General features: G+C 36.9%; 1 protein-coding gene across 1 annotated transcript in view; it reads right to left on the reverse strand.

The window, feature by feature from the left end:
• The window catches only part of ZFAT (zinc finger and AT-hook domain containing), an 86182-nt gene that overhangs the window by 14172 nt on the left and 50757 nt on the right, over positions 1–21253 (reverse strand). The window contains exons 8-14 of the mRNA XM_059487855.1: positions 20052–20139; positions 16114–16263; positions 14108–14281; positions 10863–10951; positions 8131–8269; positions 1763–1881; positions 255–381 (exon numbers count right to left, since the gene is read on the reverse strand). Of these exons, the coding sequence (XP_059343838.1) occupies positions 255–381; positions 1763–1881; positions 8131–8269; positions 10863–10951; positions 14108–14281; positions 16114–16263; positions 20052–20139 (886 nt within the window). The remainder of the gene's footprint in view (positions 1–254; positions 382–1762; positions 1882–8130; positions 8270–10862; positions 10952–14107; positions 14282–16113; positions 16264–20051; positions 20140–21253) is intronic.

Below are 21253 nucleotides of genomic sequence, written 5' to 3' on the forward strand. Positions count from 1 at the left end.
ACAGCTAATAATAAAGTGCAAAACAGGCAGTGATAAGTATTAATGACTTCAGGATATAGGAATTCATAATGAATTATAATTTTTAATTTATACTTAAAGAAAATATAACCCCCCAGAAGTAAGTTCTGGATGACTTATTTCAAAATTTTTAATAGGCGATTACAGGAGGTTGTATATTGTACACTCAAAATAATTTTATATTTTGGAAAAAAAAAGGTGTATTTGTGTTCCAACCTAGGAAAAAGGTAACTTACTGTTCTCAGAAGTGTATCTGAGGTTCTGCAATGCAGCCACAGCAGCTTGAGTGCCTTGAACATCTTCTCCAGCCTCTGTGATATGGAGATACTGAGTGGATGCTTCTTCAGAAACCTCAGCAGTTAACTTGGAAACAAAGCCAAGGCATGAATAATCTCATTTCAATGATTTAACAGCAACAAGGAATGAGTTTGGACAACAAATACTGTAACAAGAGCTGTAGTGTGTGAAACAGAATTCAAGAAGAGTGTTAAATGGGAGACAGGATAATCATCCCACAGTGTTCTTCTGGATTCTACTTCAAAAGTTGCTTTAAGGATGCAAAGTTATCTTGACCTTATTTTTGTTGCACAGCTATCTTAAACTAACAACAGACTTGTACTGTAACAGAGTTTACCAAAAACCTTTTGAGCAAAATGAATTTATATTGCATATATGCTAAAACACCTCAGAAACTTGAAAAAAAATGGCATTTTGTTTCTGCAAAGTTATCCTTTCCATAAACTATGTTTTTTTCAAAACAAGCTGTCAATATATATTCCTGCTCTGATGAGATTCTATTGCAAATTCAGCAACAGAGTCATTCTTGCACCCAGGATGTCCTCTTATTTCTCCAGCTTTGGGCAGCTACAGGCAAAGTGTACAGATAATAATTTGGAATATGGATAAAGGACTTTGAAGGGTTGCATTTTAAAATGCTTGTCCTACTTCTTTGAACAGCTGTCCAAATAGAATCTACTCCAGTGTTTTTCAAAGACTTATCCTGTGTGTGGATACTCATTAAGTGTTAGACAAGACCTGCAGGTCAGCTCTTCCAAATCAGGTATTAGATTTGTGATGGAGCCAGACTGAAATTTAGCAGAAGAGGCCTAAAACAGCTGCAGTTGATTCCTGGCTTTTTCCTCTCACTGGATATCAAAATCAGCCGGCTTGGGCAGTGGAAGACACTCCACTGGCCAACCATAATTTTTTAACAAAAGTGTCTAAATCTATGGTTTTCCCATTGATTCTGCATCTCCAGGATTGAAGCTGAAAACACAGAGCATATCATAGAAGACTTATTCTACATAACATTATATTTTTTTCAGCTGGTCAATTAAAAAATTCAGTTTTCTAGATTCTAGCCTTCTCTGGACCAAGACATAAGTTTTTTCCTGCAACTTTGCTCATCTTACAGTTAACACCAGTGAATATTCAGCATATTACAAAATGCAGGAAGTTTTTCAATTTCTCTTTTTTCTAATAAAGCTTTCACCCTTTCTGCTGCAAACAGAGGACTAGAAGCCTAAAATGCAAAAATAAGCATTTACAAGGCTTTTAACCCTACCATATATTAAAATTTAACATACATAGAAGACCTGCATTCTAGCAAAGATAAGATCCCACAACTTTCTAATCTTATATAAAGTCAGAACCACATTTTTTCACACTTTTTATTTTTATCCTTACTTTTCTCCCCAGAATTTAAAAAAAATTGAGGGTTAAAGCCATTGTTATTTTGCTTTACCTCCCATTTGGTCTCCCCATCATTCTCCACCAGCTTCATTCCATGCTTGTTTTTAAGATGTCTGTTGAACTCCCATTTTGTACCATACACAAAGCTGCAAACAGGACACTTAATGCCACCTACAAGAAAACACAAATAAATTCTTTGAGTTATTTTCATATAAATTCTTTTTCAACACAGGAACAACCTGCTTAATTTGACCCCATGTCAATCAAGCCATGTAACTGTAAAATGTTTTCTTTTAGCCATTTGTCCAATATGAAATATGTTAACATTTAACATACACATCAGTGGCATACTTTAGTAATATTTTTTAAATGTGCCTTCTCTAATATAGCTGTTCTAGTTTTCTCAAGTTTCAAAACAAACACTGTTATTTTTTTACATTAGCAAAGTAAACAAGGAGGCATTAACAACGCAATATTCTCTTTACCCAAATATCTTTGTTCTTGAGGTTTATGTTAAAAGGCAATCTGTAAATAAAGTTTTCTGTCTACAAAATGATGCACAGCAAGAAGTTAGCACAATATTTAATGTGTGAGTGTGCAGCATTACAGGTAAAAATCTAAGCATAATAAAATCATGAGAATCCAATTTTTTATACAAGATTAAAGAGCTTTTACTTCTTTTGCTTATGAAATTTGTTTGGTCAAATGTCAGATCTCACTTGCTTGTAATTATACAAATAAGTATTTTTTTTTTCCCCTCTATTGACTTAAGACAACATGAATAACCTGCATGTGATAAATTGTTGCATTAGGTGACCAGAACTCACTGTAACAAATCTAATAGCAGGAACTGAGCTACCACAAGCCTGACTCCACATCATGTTCCAAGGCATCAAACACACTCACAGAAGCTGGATATAAGCCAAGACCTGGCTGCACAGTCCTTTATGAACAAGGCAATTAGGAAAAACATCTCATTTTACATTAACGGAAAGCTACCAAATGGTAACCTGGTGAAAAGAAACACAATTTTTATTTTGATAAAACAGAAGGTAACTACATCCAGTCTCTAAGGTGAGAGAGACTTACTTTCAGTGAAACTTTGTGTTACTACACTAACCCTCTTCTTTGCTAGGTCTTTACCAAACTTCACTGTTCGAGCAGATGCTCAATGTTCTATCTCTAAGCAAAACTGACGCAGTTTGACTAAGGAAACTCAAAAAGTTCAGATTAGAATAGATTATATTATCAGTTACAGAAAATGAAATTACACATTAATTTCACACCCATCTGTAGTATTAGAAAAAACACATTGCTGTGGAGCAGTGAACACTTTTCTGCATTACTTTGATATCAAAACTATTGTAACAACACATCAGGTAAATTAAATCTGTAACTTTTGTCATTATGACCTTAATTAAATAACAAGTAATAGAGGCATAGAATTCAACTGGTAATATATAACTCCATATCAGCGACTTGATATGGAAGCTCAAAAAAATTAATTTCTAGATAATTTTTTAGAATAATGGGTAACATACAGAGAGTGTGAATGAATTACACACCTTTGCTACTTTCAATAACAAAACTGATACTTGTAACAAAACACTGCAGGCAGATATTACATAGCCCCACAACTTCTTTCCATTGGCATGTGCTCTTTTTTATTTATTGACCTAAAATCTCCACAAGACAATTCTCATTTTCATATAAAGAGAGCATGTGATGAGAGCTGTAAAACAGAACACTGAGGCCACAACTGGACCCTCATCTATGGCCTGCACAAGCACAAACACAAACCAAAATCTGTCTCTCAGACATGTAAACAAAATGTTTATGGATGGGAGGGAGAATCGAGGAGATTCTCGAGGAGAATCGAGGAGAAAAGAAACAAATTTGGGAAAAATTGTATGGGACTTTCCCAGCACAAAGCAAATGAAACTATAAAATAAGCCATCAAATGAGCACATAGACAGGGCCTTGCAGAAAAACTAGTGGGTAATACAGAATATTCTTCCCACCTTTGCAGAATATATCAAATTCTTATGCTATTAGTTTTCCTTTATTACTTTATAATACTAAAATAAAGGTCAGATCATAGACTTCTACTTAAACAAAGAAACCCACACATACTCTGAAAAATCCCAAGCATTTCTCTGATCCTGGGTGATTCCAATTTCTAACCACAAGCCCAGAAATTAAATATTGCTGTCTATCCTTGGCAATGCAGTTACTCCAATGAAGACAGTCCCTCTTCTATGAATCATTCATTTATTTATAAGCTCATTCTAGGAATCTTGGGTACAGTCCAGCAGTCTACATTCATATAAATATTTCCAATTAAGTTTATTTGCAGTGCCTGCAATGCAGTCAAGAACCAACTGAGAGTAGAGGAGATGAGCAAGGGTGAGGCAATTCACTCTGGGCTCAGAAAGTAACTTAGAAAAAGCAGAATACAATACAAATAGATATAGACAGCTTTTATTAGATATTAATTTTTGTTCCTTTTCCCTCTCAATTTCTTTTCAAGCCTTTTTGCTTGCTGGTACTCTCTCCTTTTCCTTTTCATCTATAGTCTCTTCATTTCAAAGAATTTGTTTAATATCAGGCCTGAAAGGTCTTTTTCCTTTATATGAATATATGAATAATTTTCCAAAATTGCTTTTCAGATCTATGAATACAGTAATTGAAACTAAACAGAAGCTTGTCAGACATCAAGGTGCAATTTCTGGCCCAAGCAGTTCAGAAACCCACAGAGTCATTCAAAGATTTGGCTTGGAAGGGACCTTAAAGTTCATCTTGTTCTGCTTCCCTGCCAATTGCCAGGGACACCTTCCACTAGACCAGGTTGCTCAGGACCTCCAACCTGGCCTTGAACATTTCCAGGCATGGGACATCCACAATTTATCTGGGTAATTTGTTCCAGTACCTCACAGTAAAAAATCTATTTCTAACATCTATTACCTTGTATGATACCCAGGTGTCATATAAGACAAATATGACTTTCTTGTCACACTGCAGAATATGTCCACAGTAATCTGTTTGTGCTGTGTGAACCAAATACAGAAAACATTCTGATTTTCAAATCAGGAAAACTTTCATTAACTTCAATAGGATTCATGTTTATCACTTCCAAATGCAAATGTCTCCCGCCAGGAACAATTCTCCCCTCAGTGAGATACCAACACACTGAGAAAAATTGATGTTTCTATAGCATGCTAAGGAATCTCTGGCCTTATTTGGAGCACAGGTGCAAGATACATCTGATGCATCACAGAACAGGAAATTGAGTTGGCAAAGGAAGCTGCATGTGGGAAATCACACCTATTAATATAGCTTTCTTCATTACAGAGCCCTGAGAAGAGACACTGACTTCATAGCTCCTACATGGATTTGATGCCTCATTACTACTCTAAAATGCCTGACTTTTCCACAGGTGAATGTGGAAATCAGGCACAGCACTACTGTCAGCACAGCAAATATAAATGCTGTGTAAGGAGAGGAAGAGAAAGAAGGATGAAAGCCAGAGATGGAAAGAACAGAAAAGGCTGTTTCTGTTGTGAGGGACCTACAAGGACCATCCAGTCCAACTGCCTGACCAGTTCAGGGGTTACCAAAAGTTAAAACTGTTGTTAAGGGCATTGCCCAAATGCCCCTTAAACAATGACAGCCTTCAGGCATTGATCACCTCTCTGGGAAGCCTCTTCCACAGTTTCATCACCCTCTTGTGACCGTGTTCACAGGGGTCTTAGGATGAGGGAAGAGACAAGAATCTGACTCCAGGTTTCAGAAGGCTTGATTTATTATTTTATTTTATATATATATTATATTAAAACTATACTAAAAGGATAGAAGAAAGGATTTCATCAGAAGGCTAGCTAAGAATAGAAAAGGAATAGATAACAAAGGCTTGTGGCTCAGACAGAGAGTCCAAGCCAGCTGACTGTGATTGGCCATTAATTAAACAACCAACATGGGCCAATCACAGATCCACCTGCTGCATTCCACAGCAGCAGATAATCATTGTTTACATTTTGTTCCTGAGGCCTCCAGCTTCTCAGGAGAAAAAAATCCTAATGAAAGGATTTTTCAGAAAATATGTCTGTGACACCCTCTCAGTAAAGAAATGCTTCCTAATGTCCAGTCTTAGCCTCCCAGGCACAGTTTTGAAGCATTCCAACATGTTCCATCACTGGATCCCAAGGAGAAGAGCTCAGCAGCTCCCTCTCCCCTTTACCCCTCAGGAAGCTGTCAGAGAGCAATGAGGTCACCCCTCAACCTCCTCCAAACCAGACAAGCCCAGAGCCCTCAGGTGCTCCTCACAGGACATCACTTCCAGCCCCATCACCATCTTTGTTACCCTCTGGACACAGTCATGAACCTTCACATCCTCACCTGGTGATCCCAGCCCTGAGCACAGCAGGATAATCCTCTCTTTTCCCTGCTGCTCATGCTGTGTTTAATGGTTTGATGCAACCCAGGATGGGATTTGCCCTCCGGGCTCACTGCTGGCTCCTGGGGAGCTGCTGCCACCCAGATTATTCCTGTCTGCAGGGCTGATCTTCCCACTCAGACAGGTGCCAGGCATTGCTCCACCCTGGGGGCAGAAGCTGACATTTGACCTTGTTAAATTTCATCCTGTCCCATGTTCCAGTGTGGTGGGAAAAGGATAACCACCACAGGAAAAAGTTAAAGACTCCTCTCTCTCATCTCTCTCCACTGTCTCCATTTTAAGGGTACTCTTGCATCTCAACAACTTTGCAGTTCTTATGTTTCACTGGAAAAGAATTACCTTCAGAAATGCATTTATCTGGCTCCCAAAGGGGAAGGAAAGCCTAATCAGTGTAAGATTAATTTTCTTTGTTCCAAACATTGCAAGTATGATCCCTAATTTATACTAGGAGAATTCATTCTCTCATATCTATTCCTAAAAGTAGCTACAGACAAATAATTCCTTGCAGAGCTCAGATATTTGGAAAGTTAAACAAAGCTCCCCATGATGAAGAGTTTTCCCTTCATCTGGGTGACTACAAAATAGAGGCTCTGAGTACTGACCAAGCAAATATTACTTGCTTAAAACAACTGCAGGTTCCCCATGGACTTGTACTGCCTGTGAAAATAATAATAATAACATGATACTATATATTCCTACACTGTTATAGATATTTGCTTTGAAAATTATTTGGCTGGGGATTTTTTTTGACAAAAGGAAACAAAATAATGTTATATAAAACCAACACAGACTCAGATTACTTATTGTAGTTATATATTTTCCCCTTATAGAGCAAGTTTAAAGGGAGAGCCTACAACTGAGTTCTCTTTCTCTGTGTCATGAGTTCAGTATTTTAACAAGGATTAATGCCTTCAATAGATAAATGTTATGTGTTAGATTAATGATTTGAAATAGCATTTAGAAACAATGTAACCTTAGAAGAATTACATTTAATTCATTATCTAATACAACAGCATTATTTTAGTCTCTATTCCCTTCAACAAAATTAGAAACTGAAGATTCCAAAAGACGAAACTGTTGGTAGTTTCTACTAAAAAATAGGGAAAACACTTTCTAAAATTACGAGTAACAAAGGAGGAAACTTAATTTTACCAAGAATGAACATATTTTCCACGCAATTTAATACTTAATCTGGCTTTCTCCTCTTCTTGCTCAATATTCCTCACACCAGGCACTAGAAGAACTGAAGGAGCTTTATGCCCATAAATGTACCTGACTATAATCAGTTGTTTGCTTTGGTTCATCTGCTTAGTGTGTAACAGCAAAGATACTTATGGGAGTCAGACTAATCCTAAATTAAACTGTGGTGATTTCTGCTTTACTACTAATACATTCTTAGCTTACTTACACAGACAAGGTGTGCTTCCTTTGCCCATAAACCACATTCTGAGCATAACAATTCCTAACCTGTTTTACCTGTACTCTCTTTTCTCCCCAGATTTTTCTAGTGGGGGAATAATTTGCTGCCATTTACTCTTCAGTCTCTTTCCTTATATTTGCTCAACCTTACACTGAGTTCAAGCTTGCAGAATTGTCACAGAAATTTATCAGCAGAATGGTAGAAATTTATCATTCATTTCAACAAGCAGGGATACATTTCAACAGGCAGGGATACTTGACTTACAAAAAGAGACAAACAAGTGTGAATGATAAATGTATGCAACAACAAATAGCACAGTCAAGGTCAAACAAAACTTTGGTTCCCACACCCTTAAAAACCAAGAACAAAGGACACTGAAGGAAGGGTAAAAGGTGGCCATTTCAGAATTACTAAGAAGGAATAATGATTTAACATATAGCACCCAATAAACTGAAGAGCACATACTACACAGAAGTTTAGCTTCTCACCAAGTTTGCTTCAGAAAAAAACCAAACAAACCAACAAATCTTATTTGGTGGAGATGTACCTTGCTGGATAAGAGCTTCAGCTGCAGGCTCCCCAGAGCCTGCATTGACATACTCTTCATTGGGATGCTTCCTGTTGTAATGCCTCTTCAGGGACCCTGATATGTTGCAGGAATAGTGGCAGTGTGCACAGCGGAAGGGCTGTGGGCAAAAAGGAAAATGTTGGACTGTATTTCCTCACCTCTTCAGGATACTGGGCTAAGCTGCAATGTTTTGATCCCAAGAAACCATGCTCATTTCTGGCTTGGGCATCTTTCAAGGGAACTCTCGAAAATTCAAAAGAAATTGAAGTTGTAACTAAACATTACCTAGATTTGGTACTTTTTATTATGGGCAAGACAACAAATACTCTCACTATTATAAGAATTTTACCCAGTTTTTGTAATTCAGTAAATTGTATGTTTTCATAATTGATGTTAACAGGTCTGACCATGTGGAGACTCTCTACTATGAAATGACCCAGCTGCTGTGAGCTTTGGTCTAAAAAACAGCAGCAAGACAACTAAAATAACTGAAAGTACAAAATGATTGTACAGCCAATCTAATTTAACTCCTTTCCTTTCCTTTCCTTTCCTTTCCTTTCCTTTCCTTTCCTTTCCTTTCCTTTCCTTTCCTTTCCTTTCCTTTCCTTTCCTTTCCTTTCCTTTCCTTTCCTTTCCTTTCCTTTCCTTTCCTTTCCTTTCCTTTCCTTTCCTTTCCTTTCCTTTCCTTTCCTTTCCTTTCCTTTCCTTTCCCCTTTTCTCATTTCTTTCACCTTTTCCTGGCATTTTGCATTTCTCTGACCATTTGGTGAGCTGACTTTGGCAACTAAATTAACTAATTTTTTAAGAACACGTCTCTCTTCAACTGACAGAGAGACAAATTTCTAAAGAAATAAAATTAAGAAAATAAACATTTGAGCCTACAGTTAACCTTTGATAGTAACTTTCTGACTGAGATGTGTCACAGTCATAGGGAGCTTGACACAAGCATTAGGTCCTGGTAAAAGCATGCAGATGTTGGCTGAAGTCCTCAGGGAAAAGCCAAGTACCTCAGAATAGGATGGAAAATGTTTCATGCACAGCAGTCCCACCTAAAGCTCCTCAGCAGAAAATGGTTGGTACAGAAATGTTCATCCAGGAGCTGAATTTAAAGCAGGGAAATATCTGCAGTCAGGGTACATTGATTAGAACACTCTCCTAAGCTCATTGCTCATGATCTTCCTTCAGGTTCCAAACAGCAAAATAAGGAAGAAAAGTGATGTTCAGACTCCCTTAACCTTATGCTTCAGAGGGTACTGTAAAATTCAGCTACTCAATATTTCAGAGATGGGTACTCTCTTTCTATTGCTGAAACTGTCATTTTTAAAGAAAATAAAATGCAGACAGACTGCTGTGCTCTTGCAGCACTCACTTGTGCAAGTCATGCATGTTCCCTGCTCTTGGATAGCAGGATTGCAAATTCATGGAGCAGGGAAATATGATGGATTAAAGGATCATTAGGTCACATAAGTAGTGACATTTCTCTGAGCCTGATAAGCATGAAAACAACTGTCCTAGAAGGAGGCAAATACTTTTTGAACTCCTCTAGACAAATACTCCTGATTGATCTAAGCCAGAGTTCAGTTCTCTTGACAATGTCCTGAATTTCCACACTTATGTGTAGGCAGATCCCAAGGTCAGAACCGGCTGCATTTCAAGAACTGCACTGTGAGGGCATTCATCACTTTAGCCATCAAAAAAGGAAAATTATGTATTTTCATTTACAAAAAAATATTTTCAAAAATATAAGTTTGGAGCAAAACCACATACTTAAGACAGATTTTTTTTTTTTCAAAATGAAAAATCTCTTTAGATAACTTGTTTTGTCTTCCAAAACTTAAACCATCATTCAAAAGACTGCTTGCCTTGCTGCTTTATAGTACTTGTTAAGAATGCCTGCAGTGTACTCTTTATAGAAGTAAAATGAACTGTTAGATAATGAAAGATGTTACATATGAAAATAGTATCATGTTTTCAATAAGAAATATGTTCACTATTAAGATAATGCCTCGCATTAAAATGAACATTTTCTTAAATAAAACATATTGTATTTTCTGGAAAAGGAACCAGTATAATTCCTATTTACTGAATATAACATTTCATTGTGTTCATTTATTCAATACATTACATTAGGACCCATCACACTGAGAACCAATGTGAAATTTAGAAATAAAAACATATTGCCATTTGTTAAAATAAACTGTATCTCTAATCTAAATACTTCATAGAAACATGAACAATTTTCAAAACTCTTCCCAATGCATGTTTCAGATAAATGTTTTAAGGTAAATGTTTTAAAATTAATTCTCTTCAATTTTCTTCAAGTATATGAACTCATCTGTAGTACAAGAGACTGGCAAATTTGGGAAAAATTTGAATGAACAGTGATAGTGGGGATTTGCTTCCATACCTCCCCAGGACTTAAGGTACATATTAGATTCACTTACTCAAGGACTGATAATCAAACCCCAAAAATTTGTTTCATATTGTAAAATATAGATATTTTTGTCAAGTGAAACTACTAATTACAAATTGGTCATGAATAAGATAACCCTATCTCAAAAGTCTGAATATAAGGTCAAAATTTCCACAATATTAAAATATTTATATACTGTTAATTGTCATCAAACAAGAAAATGTGCCAGTTTTATTACTGTATCTAAAGTTCTGTGTATTTCCTAATCACTTTAAGCATGATTTATATGTGTTCTTACCTTGAAAGAGACGTGTTGTTCCATATGACGTAGGAGCTGTGGTTTCTGGGCAGCTGTATAGTCACAAACTGTGCATTTAAACTGCTTTCCTGCAATGGGAACAGCAAATGGAATAATTCTTTTTCTATTTAAGTTCAGAAAACTACTGATTCTATTTCCTTATTAAGATAAATTCCCACATGCTAAGAATGAACAATGAACAACACGAGAAATCTGGCGCTTGCTCTGCAAAATTTTGGTTAAATAGAGCTAAGAGCAGAATAAGGGAGAAAAAAAGGCTTGAGTGCAATCTTTAAATTATAAGTATTAAATGCTCTGGATTCTCCTGGGATAGTCACTTGGGAAAGAAGAAAAATAATTGTTATAGTGCACCCTAAATGGAAGAAGGAAATCCATTATTTACAACTGCAGGCACAGCTACTTTGCTGTTTGTAAAGCACACTCGGAAATCCTCAAAACACCAATGTTTGATCTTGTTCACATGGGTTTAGTTATTTCTGTCTCCAGCACTGAATTGTTAGGATTCAAATACATTTTCCCCTCAAAGCAGTCTCTCTTACTAATCTATTTTTCCCCTTATGATTTAAATGAACACAATTTCCTTCCTTTTATTCTCTGGGTTTCACACTCTCTTTCTCCTTATTTTGCCTCTAAGATTCTATCAGTCCTGCTACCTGCAGCCAAATTACAAAGTGCATTAAATACTGAAGGAACTTCATTCCTGAATTAAATGTGCTCAGCTGGCAAATTGTATTTGAATGATGTGGAAAAAGGATGCTAAAAACTATTCCAAAAGTAAAAGAATCAAAAGGTAAAGCAGAAGTAGAATAGACAATGTTCTGTATAATCACAAAGAGATGAGGTTTCTTAGATTCCAGATGCTGATGAAAAAGGTAAAAGCATTTTATACCAAGTGTGAAAGTTTCTATAAAACACAGCTAAGAAGCACCTTCTGGTATCTAAATAAAATAATGAAAATCAGCCTTTCTGGTTTACTTCTACCCACAAGCAGTAATGACCCTGGAATACAGAACTGCTTGTTATCATGTCACTCTTGAGAAGTCTGTCTTCTGGAAAAGCATAAATCAGACACAAAACTACTTTATATTCCATGACTTAAATTGACCTTGCAGGGCTCTGATATTTGAACAAAAATTGCTTGGATTCATAAGTCAGGAAGACAAGACTCATAAACAGTGAAACAGCTTTCAAATTCACTTATTTGTGAAATAACTGAAGAACCCTAGATGTGTGCTGCTAAGACCTTCTGCAGTGCTGTCACTACAGGAAGGGACACTGGGCAAAGAGAAACTGTCACTCAGAATGCTGAATGTGCCCTGACAAACCACATTCCTGGTGACAAATGTCCTTTTTCACAAGAGTTTGAAATGCATGAAAAGTTTGCTGGGGTGAACTTAGTGAGGAAAATTACTTAAGACTCCACAGACAGTGAGATCCTGCTTCCACTGGAGACAGTGGTCAAACCCACCTTCCAAAGGTACTGGGAATTTCCTGGAACAGTTTTGGAAGTGTGAAAAGCAAAGCAAAAGAGCCTTAGTCTTGGATTTATTTGTACCAGTCAAAAATGGAATCTTAACAAAAAGGAACACAGAGTCATGGAATGGTTTGGGTTGGAAGGTCATCTTGTTCCAGCCCCCATCACCCTGTGATGGGCTGGGACACTTTCCACTAGAAGTCGCTGGAGTTATTCCAGAAGATGATGAATTTGAAGCCAAATAAAGAAGGCTCCTGGTAATAGCAATGCCTCCACAGCCAAGGTTTCAGCCTGACCTAGCAGTAACTTCTAAAAGAACACAGTTCCTCACATGGATTTGAATGGTTAAAGATAACTTCACACTTTTAAACACAATCCAGACATGGCTAGATCCTGCTCAACTATACTGCTGTTCTTAACAACACTGAATTTCAAACCAGCCTCAGATGAATTGCATTAGTGACTTACACACACATAGATTTGTTCAAGAATCCAAGTAACACACATTTGAAAACAAATTCAACTTTCATTGCTGAATTTCCCTATTTCATCATGCCAGATGGTGAAAACAAAACAGAAAGGTTTTGAAATGAAACCCCATGAAGTGATTTTTTTTTACAGGGCCACAGAAAGAGACCTTTTTATTTTTCTTTATAGACTGATGATTCTTGAAATTTTCTTTTCATCCAAATACAACAACTTGCCTCCTTATCCTAGCAAGAAATCAGCTGAGGTTTGCATTTGATAAGTGAAATCTTGATTCTGACATATGAAGCTTAGATGCATATGCCAGACCTACTTGGTACTGATCAAGTTACTTCAAAATACTGGAAAGTACTTTGTGAATAACAAATGATTTACCAACACATAGCATTTCTGCAATAACTTTGGTAAAAAAACAATAACTATAATCTTCTTGTAAGATGTAGCATATTGGTGTAAAAAGGATTGTTTCTTCCACTTGAACACACAGACACAAGCATTAAAAAATATCTCTGACACAGAAACTTCAAATATATTCTAAAAATGTAACAGAGCATTGTGTGCTTTCTCTGAAGATGTAATTTGAAAAAAAAAAGAATCTAAATTTAATGGTCAATAAAAAGTGGAATGAGGTTTCACACAATTGCATAAGTAAAAAAAATCAAGCTACTAAGTCATACTGAAGGTCTGTACAACTTATTCTGCTCAATAATTTACTTCAGTGTGATAATCACAGAATAATAAAATATTGTTGTGCTCTAAACTTTTATATAAAAAATTGGATACTTTTCTGGATGTGCATCTTGCTTTTTTCAGTTATGATCACAGAAATGATAAAACTGCAGGGCAGATGAGGTGCTGAGTGTGAGACAGTGCCCAGGTTTGCCACTGGCTGATCAGACACCAGGATCCTAATAATATTCTCATAGAATAAAACAGTGAGAGATTTAACAGTAAGAGACAGAACTACTGGCAATTTCAAATTTCTATTAAAATATACAATTCCCTGTTAGAACAAGGAAGGCATATAAAGCCAATATGAATTTCAGAGAAACCTAATATTTCAGAGACAGCTGTCTTTCACAGAAATTAATTTCACAAAGTTTTGAATTATTTCCCAAATGGTGTCTCCTGGGAATAAAAAAAATCTGCAAATCACACTGAAGTGTTCAACTGAAAAGCATTTGTTAATAAGGCCTGTGGTACAGCCACTATTTATTGACCTAAAATAGATTTAATAAATAGATAATAGATTTAATGCACTTACCATCAGCAGTATGGAGGAGTTTATGGCTCTTCAAAGTGCCTTTTGATTTGAACTTTTTCCCACACATATCACAAAGGTGAGTTTTCTCTGTGCTGTGACGATTCATGTGAGCTTTCAAGTTGCTCTTGCTCCGAGTGGCATACTCACAGAGGGAACATTTGAAGGGTTTCACACCTAAAAATGAAATAAATACACCCTGAAACAACCAGGCTGTGCCTTTCCAGGCTGGACATTTGCTTGAAAGAAATTTCAGATCATGTGAGCAACATGGACAAAGAGAAACACTTCAAAATTTGGATGCCTACAAATAAGAAATTTCATTTACAGCTTCCGTGTAAATGATGCTGAGCTCATGACAGCTTCACTTAACTTGCTCAGGGAAAGGAGGAGTTCTTTCACAATTGAATATTGCCCCACTGAAGCCAGGTACTGAGTTTGGCCAGGAAAATACTGATATTTGGGCCTTGCTAAGCCTACCCTCCCTTTAGAAGTAAAATCCAGGCTGCCTGCGTTTATGCCAAGCTTATGTACATGTCTCCCTCCAGAAGTCTTCAGGTAACTCCCATTCTCTGTTTACTACAACCAACAGTGAGGAAATCTGTTGTAAGGAGGACTGCTCCATTAGGCAGTTAACATGAAAGCAGAAGTTAAATGTGCAAGCTGTGTTTTATGGTTAATTAGTGTCATTTGCAAATGGTTCAGGCAGATACAAGCACTTAAAACTTCTCTTCCCTCAAACTGTCCAAAGCATACAGAGAAATACCCAGCGGGTCATTTAACAGAAGGTCTACAAGAACAAAGTAAATCCTTCAAAGAAAAGCTGAATGAATCTGAATTGGCATACTAGTTCAACAGTTTCATGAGGGTCTGCACATTTTAAATTGATACTCATGACCTTAAAATTAGATTTACAAGCATGAAGAATTACAGTCTGCTTTAAGCAGACTAGATTGCACACTTTGATTTGGGAAGAAATTTCTATTTACCTCTTTCTCCTGCCAGGTTGATGGCATGGGTTCCCAGTTCCAGTCAGAATAAAAGAACTTTGTCTATGGAATACACAAGGAATTTCTCTAATCTACATTCTGCCTTACCTAAACTCCTTAAAGGAGGAAAGGCCACTGGAGAGGAGCCCTGCTCTGGTACACAAGCAGGAAAACTCAGAGTTAGATCAGTCAAACAAACATGCTGAACTACCTACATGGGAACACTTTGGAAACAAGATATCAGCTTGAGAGCACCCCTTTCATGCACAGGGATGGCTGAAGAACCTAAAATCACAGGCAATCTGTTCCACAGATTACTAATGGGACAAAAGACCATGTAAGCTGTCTTCAACCTTTTATAAAATACACGGACTGGGTAGACACAAGATTTCACTGTCTAAAGATTTTAAATTCAAGGCACTTTTAACCCATGTGTTGCCATATTACTGGAATTTCTCTCTAAAAATGTCATAAATGTGATGAGCATTATCTCAGGGGATTTGATCACTGTCTGTGTCAATGGCAGCTAGCTGCCATGCTCTGCAGGATTTATTTAAAATATTCACAGAATTTTATGTATACATCAAAGCAACTGGATTTCAATTGGTTTACTAACAGATTTCCAGATCAAGGATTTTTGGACAAATGTAAAAGGAGCAGCAGAGACTCATAGGAAGATACAGAAAATTACTTGTTTCAAAATACTGAGCATGTATTTAACTTACTCCTCCTTACTCACATAGAATACTTTATAGATGTTTATGAATGTGTTCTGGAAAAAAATTGCATTAGAATTTTAATAATTTTTATAAAATATTTAAACTGTCTGTTAATGTTCTGAGTGTGAAGTTCCATACGTGATCCAGAGTCCATTAAACTGATTAATTAACCTCCAATGCAGCCTGAAGTTTTGCATTTGAGTATAGAAATAAACTTGAATCTGGCTTTTTTTATGTCAGGCTAAGCTTCAGTGGAATATGAACTCATTATATGCCCAAAAGCTTAAAAGCAGAGTTTTACCTTCATGAGCCCAAATATGACGCTGAAGGTCTGATCCATTCTTCATAAAATAAAAATCACAGTGAGGACATTTCACAGCTCGTTTTCCAATGAGTCCTTTCAGCTGAACTCTTCTGCCAAGAATCTCAGAAATAGTAGTCATTGAAACCTCTGAGAGAAATGCAAAAGGTAGTAAGAACATGAGAAGGACATGAGACAATTTATTTTGTAAGTTATATTGAAGAGCCAGATCCTGATTTGGTCCAACTTTTAAAAGTTGTATTTCCCCTACTCCCACTCAAAACTGACTTAAGCAAAGAGCACAAGGACCTTTTTTTTCTTTAGGCCTTCTATGATGCTCTGTCCTTTCTCTCCTGATCTGTGAACTCACTGTCCTCACTGCTGCCTGTTTAAAAAAAAATAAATTAATATTTTAAATATAAAAAAACTTGCTTGGGCCACTGGCACAAAAGATCATTTTATTACTGTGACCCTTCCCCATAAGTTAAATTGGGAATTTTTTCTTCAATATTTTCAAAAGCTTTATTCATGATTTCACCCCAGATTTCCAGATGTCAAGGATCTGAAGACAATTCACTTCAGCCACAGCTACAATAGTCAGAACTCTGATAATCAGGCACTTTAAAGGGAAAACCAGGCTCATGGAATAAATGTGACTGGAAGGGACCTCTAAGGTCACCTACTCCAAGCACAGTCAACTTTGCACAGTCAACAGTTCCATTTTCAAAGTTACATCAAGTTGCTTGGGGTCATATCCATCCATGTCCAAGGATGCAGATTCTACAGCCTCTCTTGGCCCATTGCAGTGTTTAACCATCTTTACAGTCAAAACTGTTCCCAGTTCTAGTCAGAATCTTCTTGTTTCAACTGACATCTCTTCACTGTAGAGCTCCAAGAAAAATCTCTCTCTGTCTTCTTTTTAATTAGATTGCTGAAGACAGCAATTAAGATTCCTCTCCTGGCCTTTTTTTATTCAAGCTAGACACATTTAATTCTGTGTATCTCCTTCATATGAGATAATGTTTTGGTTGTCACAGTGAAAAAGTTCAAAATAATGAAGTCTAAATTAAAGTGGCCTAGACACATAATGAAAACACTGCCAGATGCTTTTAAAAATAAATCAAATTGCTCAATGCACGTCAGATGAATGAAATGCTATCGCTTGACTTAATGAAAGTACAACACTCATGCAATCTAAACCTTAAGACATAAAAGATGGTGACATATTATGCCCCAAATCTTATAAACTTGAAAGTTCCTGTCTAAACTTCAATTTTTACCAAAAATCACCTTGTCTCCTGAGGATCGGTCCCAGAATGGAATCACAAAAATCGTGCCTGAACTCATATGCACAGGGAAAATAACCTCAAAAGGTAACTATAAAAGCCCATGAACTGAGCAGAGATAAATTCTAAGGTACCAAAAAAAAAGAAAAATACAGCCATAAGTCTGAACCCTCATTCTGCCTTTCATGGCTTAGATCCTTCATTCATGACTGCAGGCTAGGATGTCTGCTCAGTGGGGAGCTATGGAAGCTGATGCCTCTCATGTCTCAGAATTATTAAGAAATATATTAAATCAGACAGTGGATGAAAGGTAGATAATTCTGAGAGCTGGGACCAGAACCCAAGACTCCTTCTTCACTGCTGAGTACAAAAATCATTGGGTAATAAAGCCAAGCTCTCTTAGCCCTTTGGTTTGAAATACTGCTCTGCCAAAGTCTATGGAGATTTTTGTCTCACTGCCTTCATGGGACCAAAATTCAACTCCCCTGCAAATACAGAATAGGAAAGACTACTTTTTCATACTTTCTACTTGATGAAACAGAAGAGACAAGGGTGCAGGGCATGCAGAATGATACTAAGAAAGGAAGAAGAGGGGGAGTTCTAGAATATTTTAATGATAAATATGAAAGTGCTTCAGTTTAAATTAATTTTTGATATGTCACTTTAAAATTCATCTTAAACAGTACTCGTCTTTCCTTTCATCTTCATTAATTTTAATTTATATTTTTGAAAACAACTGCACTCATGCCACTGAAGTATTTAATAGCTTATACCATCAGACCCCTCACATATATATGGCCTGTAATTAAGTGTGGTTTACAAATAAAGGATGTTTTCCTGATTACAAGGAGAAAATTCACAGAAATAAAAAAGATTTGTGCATTAATTCTCCTCAATATATTAAAACAGGCTTGTTGCATAACTGTTGCATAGGCATATCTTAGATGTAGTATTTCTTTAGTGCCAGAGATACATCTAATAAATCTGCTATTCTGCCTTTAAGCTCTATTTGCCCATGATACAAGAATGAGAAATGAAAACACAAAATAATAGTGTAGATTTTCTTTCTGAACTTTACTTCTATTGTAAGAGTTTAAAAGACCCACTTGAATTAAAAAAATAAAATTAAATTATACTTTTTTTAGAGGGATTCAGATACCAAATGAATTGTTCAGGAGTATTTATAAATCGACAAGTTCAGTACTTCAGGGCTCCAGAGTTAACTGGTATTTCATACATAGCACACAGTGATCATTCAGCAGTCAGTGGACAAGAACAGACCAATGACAGCACATAAGGGCACAGAGCATCATTGTCCTGCCAGTTCTCAGCTTCTGTATTCAGGAATATCTCCTATGCTCCCTGCCTGAGGCAGCACAAAGGCTTTAAAGGCACAGTTCTTGAGAATCAATTTCTATGCTTACTGCAGTTATACCTCCTGACTACAGTATAGTTCAGAAGCCTTTTCTCATCTCAATTTCCTGCATCAGACACGTCCTCTGACGTACGACAAGCCCTCCAACCACACTGCTCTGGAGTGCTCTGCAAATAAAGAGGTTTAGTAACTAAAGAGCTGAAGTGGGAGTTAAGGAGGAAATTAAAGTGAAGGAAATTGTTTAAAACACGGGTCTAGCACTATCTAGTGGCAGTAGGAAGATAAACTACTGCTTTACCTATTATGCTGTACATCTGACCAAAAAGACAAGGAAAGTTACATCACTTTAGTTGGTTTTTTTCCCCTTAGATTCAGTCTGAGCATGACCAGTGTTTTCCTTCTTTGTATCCAATTATGTCAGGTGATAAGGAGCCATTATGAATTAATGAAAGTGTCACCTCTCCCTCCTCTGCAGTAGCAGCAGGACTTTCTATCCAACATAACACAGATCCTGAGAAGCAGGAAATTAGGGACACACCAGTGTGACTGCTGAGTTCACATCAGTGAGTTTAAACCAGTCCCCACACCATCATTTTGGCATCAAATTCCCAAGATCTGGGAAAGAATTGTTTACTCAGGCACAGCACATTGACTCACCGCATTCATGTTATCTTGTACTTGCACTGATAAATCAGGGCACCAGAATGCAAGGTGTAAACAGAGTTTGGGGCAGTTTGCTGCATCCAGACCCATTACTGATTCCAGGAATGGAACTTGCCGGCTCCATTCCTACTGGCCACACCACATCCCAGCTGGTTCTAGCAGGAGCCCTGCTGCAGACCCCAGCTGGCCCTGGGGACCTGGGCATGCACAGGGCCAGCTCTGCATTCCCATCAGGCACCTACAGACAAATCATGAGCCCTGAACACATTCCTGTCAGTTCATGTAGGGCCAGTGGGAATTTCACATCTCCTGGGCTGCTACAGGATGTTTATGTGCCTGATCCCAAACTTTCCAGTGCTTAATTTGAATTCACCCTTTGCCAGATGAAGACAGATTTCAATTACCTGACATATTTCACAGCACACTCAAACAGGAACACTTTTCACTCTAAATTCTAACATCTGCAAAACCAACACAATTCTTACTCTAAACCAGTTGAATTAGAAATAGACTCTTCTCTTTCTTAGAAATATAATCACATTACACTGCTCATTCTAAACCCTTATCCATTTATTGCAATAGACTGAGAAATCTTCCTTGATTTTTTTTCTTACCAGGGTGATTTGTCTTGATGTGAGATTTTATAAGTCGATCTTCAGAAAATGACTTTTCACACACAGGACAGGAATAACTCTTTTTATCCTTAAGTGAGAAAGAAAGAGATTGCATTTTCAGTCTACTGGTATAATCACTATAGTCATTATTCAGTAATACATGGTTCTCAACAAAGTTATAATTCAGGGTTCGGTTTTTAAGGAAAAAATGAATGTATTTATAGTGAAGTAAGTGAAGGAGAAATATTAAAAGACTCTAAGCACATCATTAATCCTCATGAATACTGGGCTCCAAGTTACAGCAGATGAGAAAATGCACAATAAAAGTAAGCATTTTCTTCTGACTGACTCTATAGAAAATCAGGAGTTGAAAGATCAAGTCACATAACAGAAGAGAATTATTTGATGTAAGCAGTAATATTTAGGGGGTTTTCTTCTTTTTTTCACAAGTCCACCCTTCTAAAACCACGATCAGATCTTACCCTTCTGAAGACAACCACCACTTTGTGGATTTATAAAATGGCCTGAAATTGAGCAGCAGAGTTAACAATGACAGATGCCATTACTTATTCAGTGTCTACATTTTTAACTACTTTATAAATATTCAGCATTTTATGTATTACCAAAAAAGTCATATTCTATTATTTTGATTTAAAGACTACTGTGGATTTTTTCAGTGTCACTGATGTTGTAACAGATTTAACACTGTCAATCAAGTCCAACTGAAGAGTTTTGATGTCATCTCTTTCTATATGTAATTTTAGTCTAATTGTAATTTTCCTCTTTTTACAAATGCATCTAACTTCTAAAAATATAGGAATTTTCTCCATTACACTTTAATTTAAACCTTGACAGTCACAATATAAATTGTAGAGACTGATCTTTCCAGAAGTACCTGCTGGCACTGGATGCTCAATCCAATGAGTGGGTCATAGTCACCTCTGCACTGAGTAGATTAATTTATGAGTGGATTATCAAAACCACAGACTGAGGGAGTCTAGTTAGTCCTGACAGCTGGGCAGGTGCCCAGGTAACACAGTACTTGGTTGGAGAGGTGCAGCTGCCCACCCACCAGAGATCTCTAAAAAGGTGAGCTGAAGCCACAGAACAGACACTTCACTACTTATTCCAGGAGAGAAATATTTCCTGAAGAGTGTGGAAGGAAATTATTGATCAAAATGGGACAGACCCCTATGTTATGA

This window comes from Ammospiza nelsoni, chromosome 1 (assembly GCF_027579445.1).
Source record: "Ammospiza nelsoni isolate bAmmNel1 chromosome 1, bAmmNel1.pri, whole genome shotgun sequence".
Lineage (NCBI taxonomy): Eukaryota > Metazoa > Chordata > Aves > Passeriformes > Passerellidae > Ammospiza > Ammospiza nelsoni.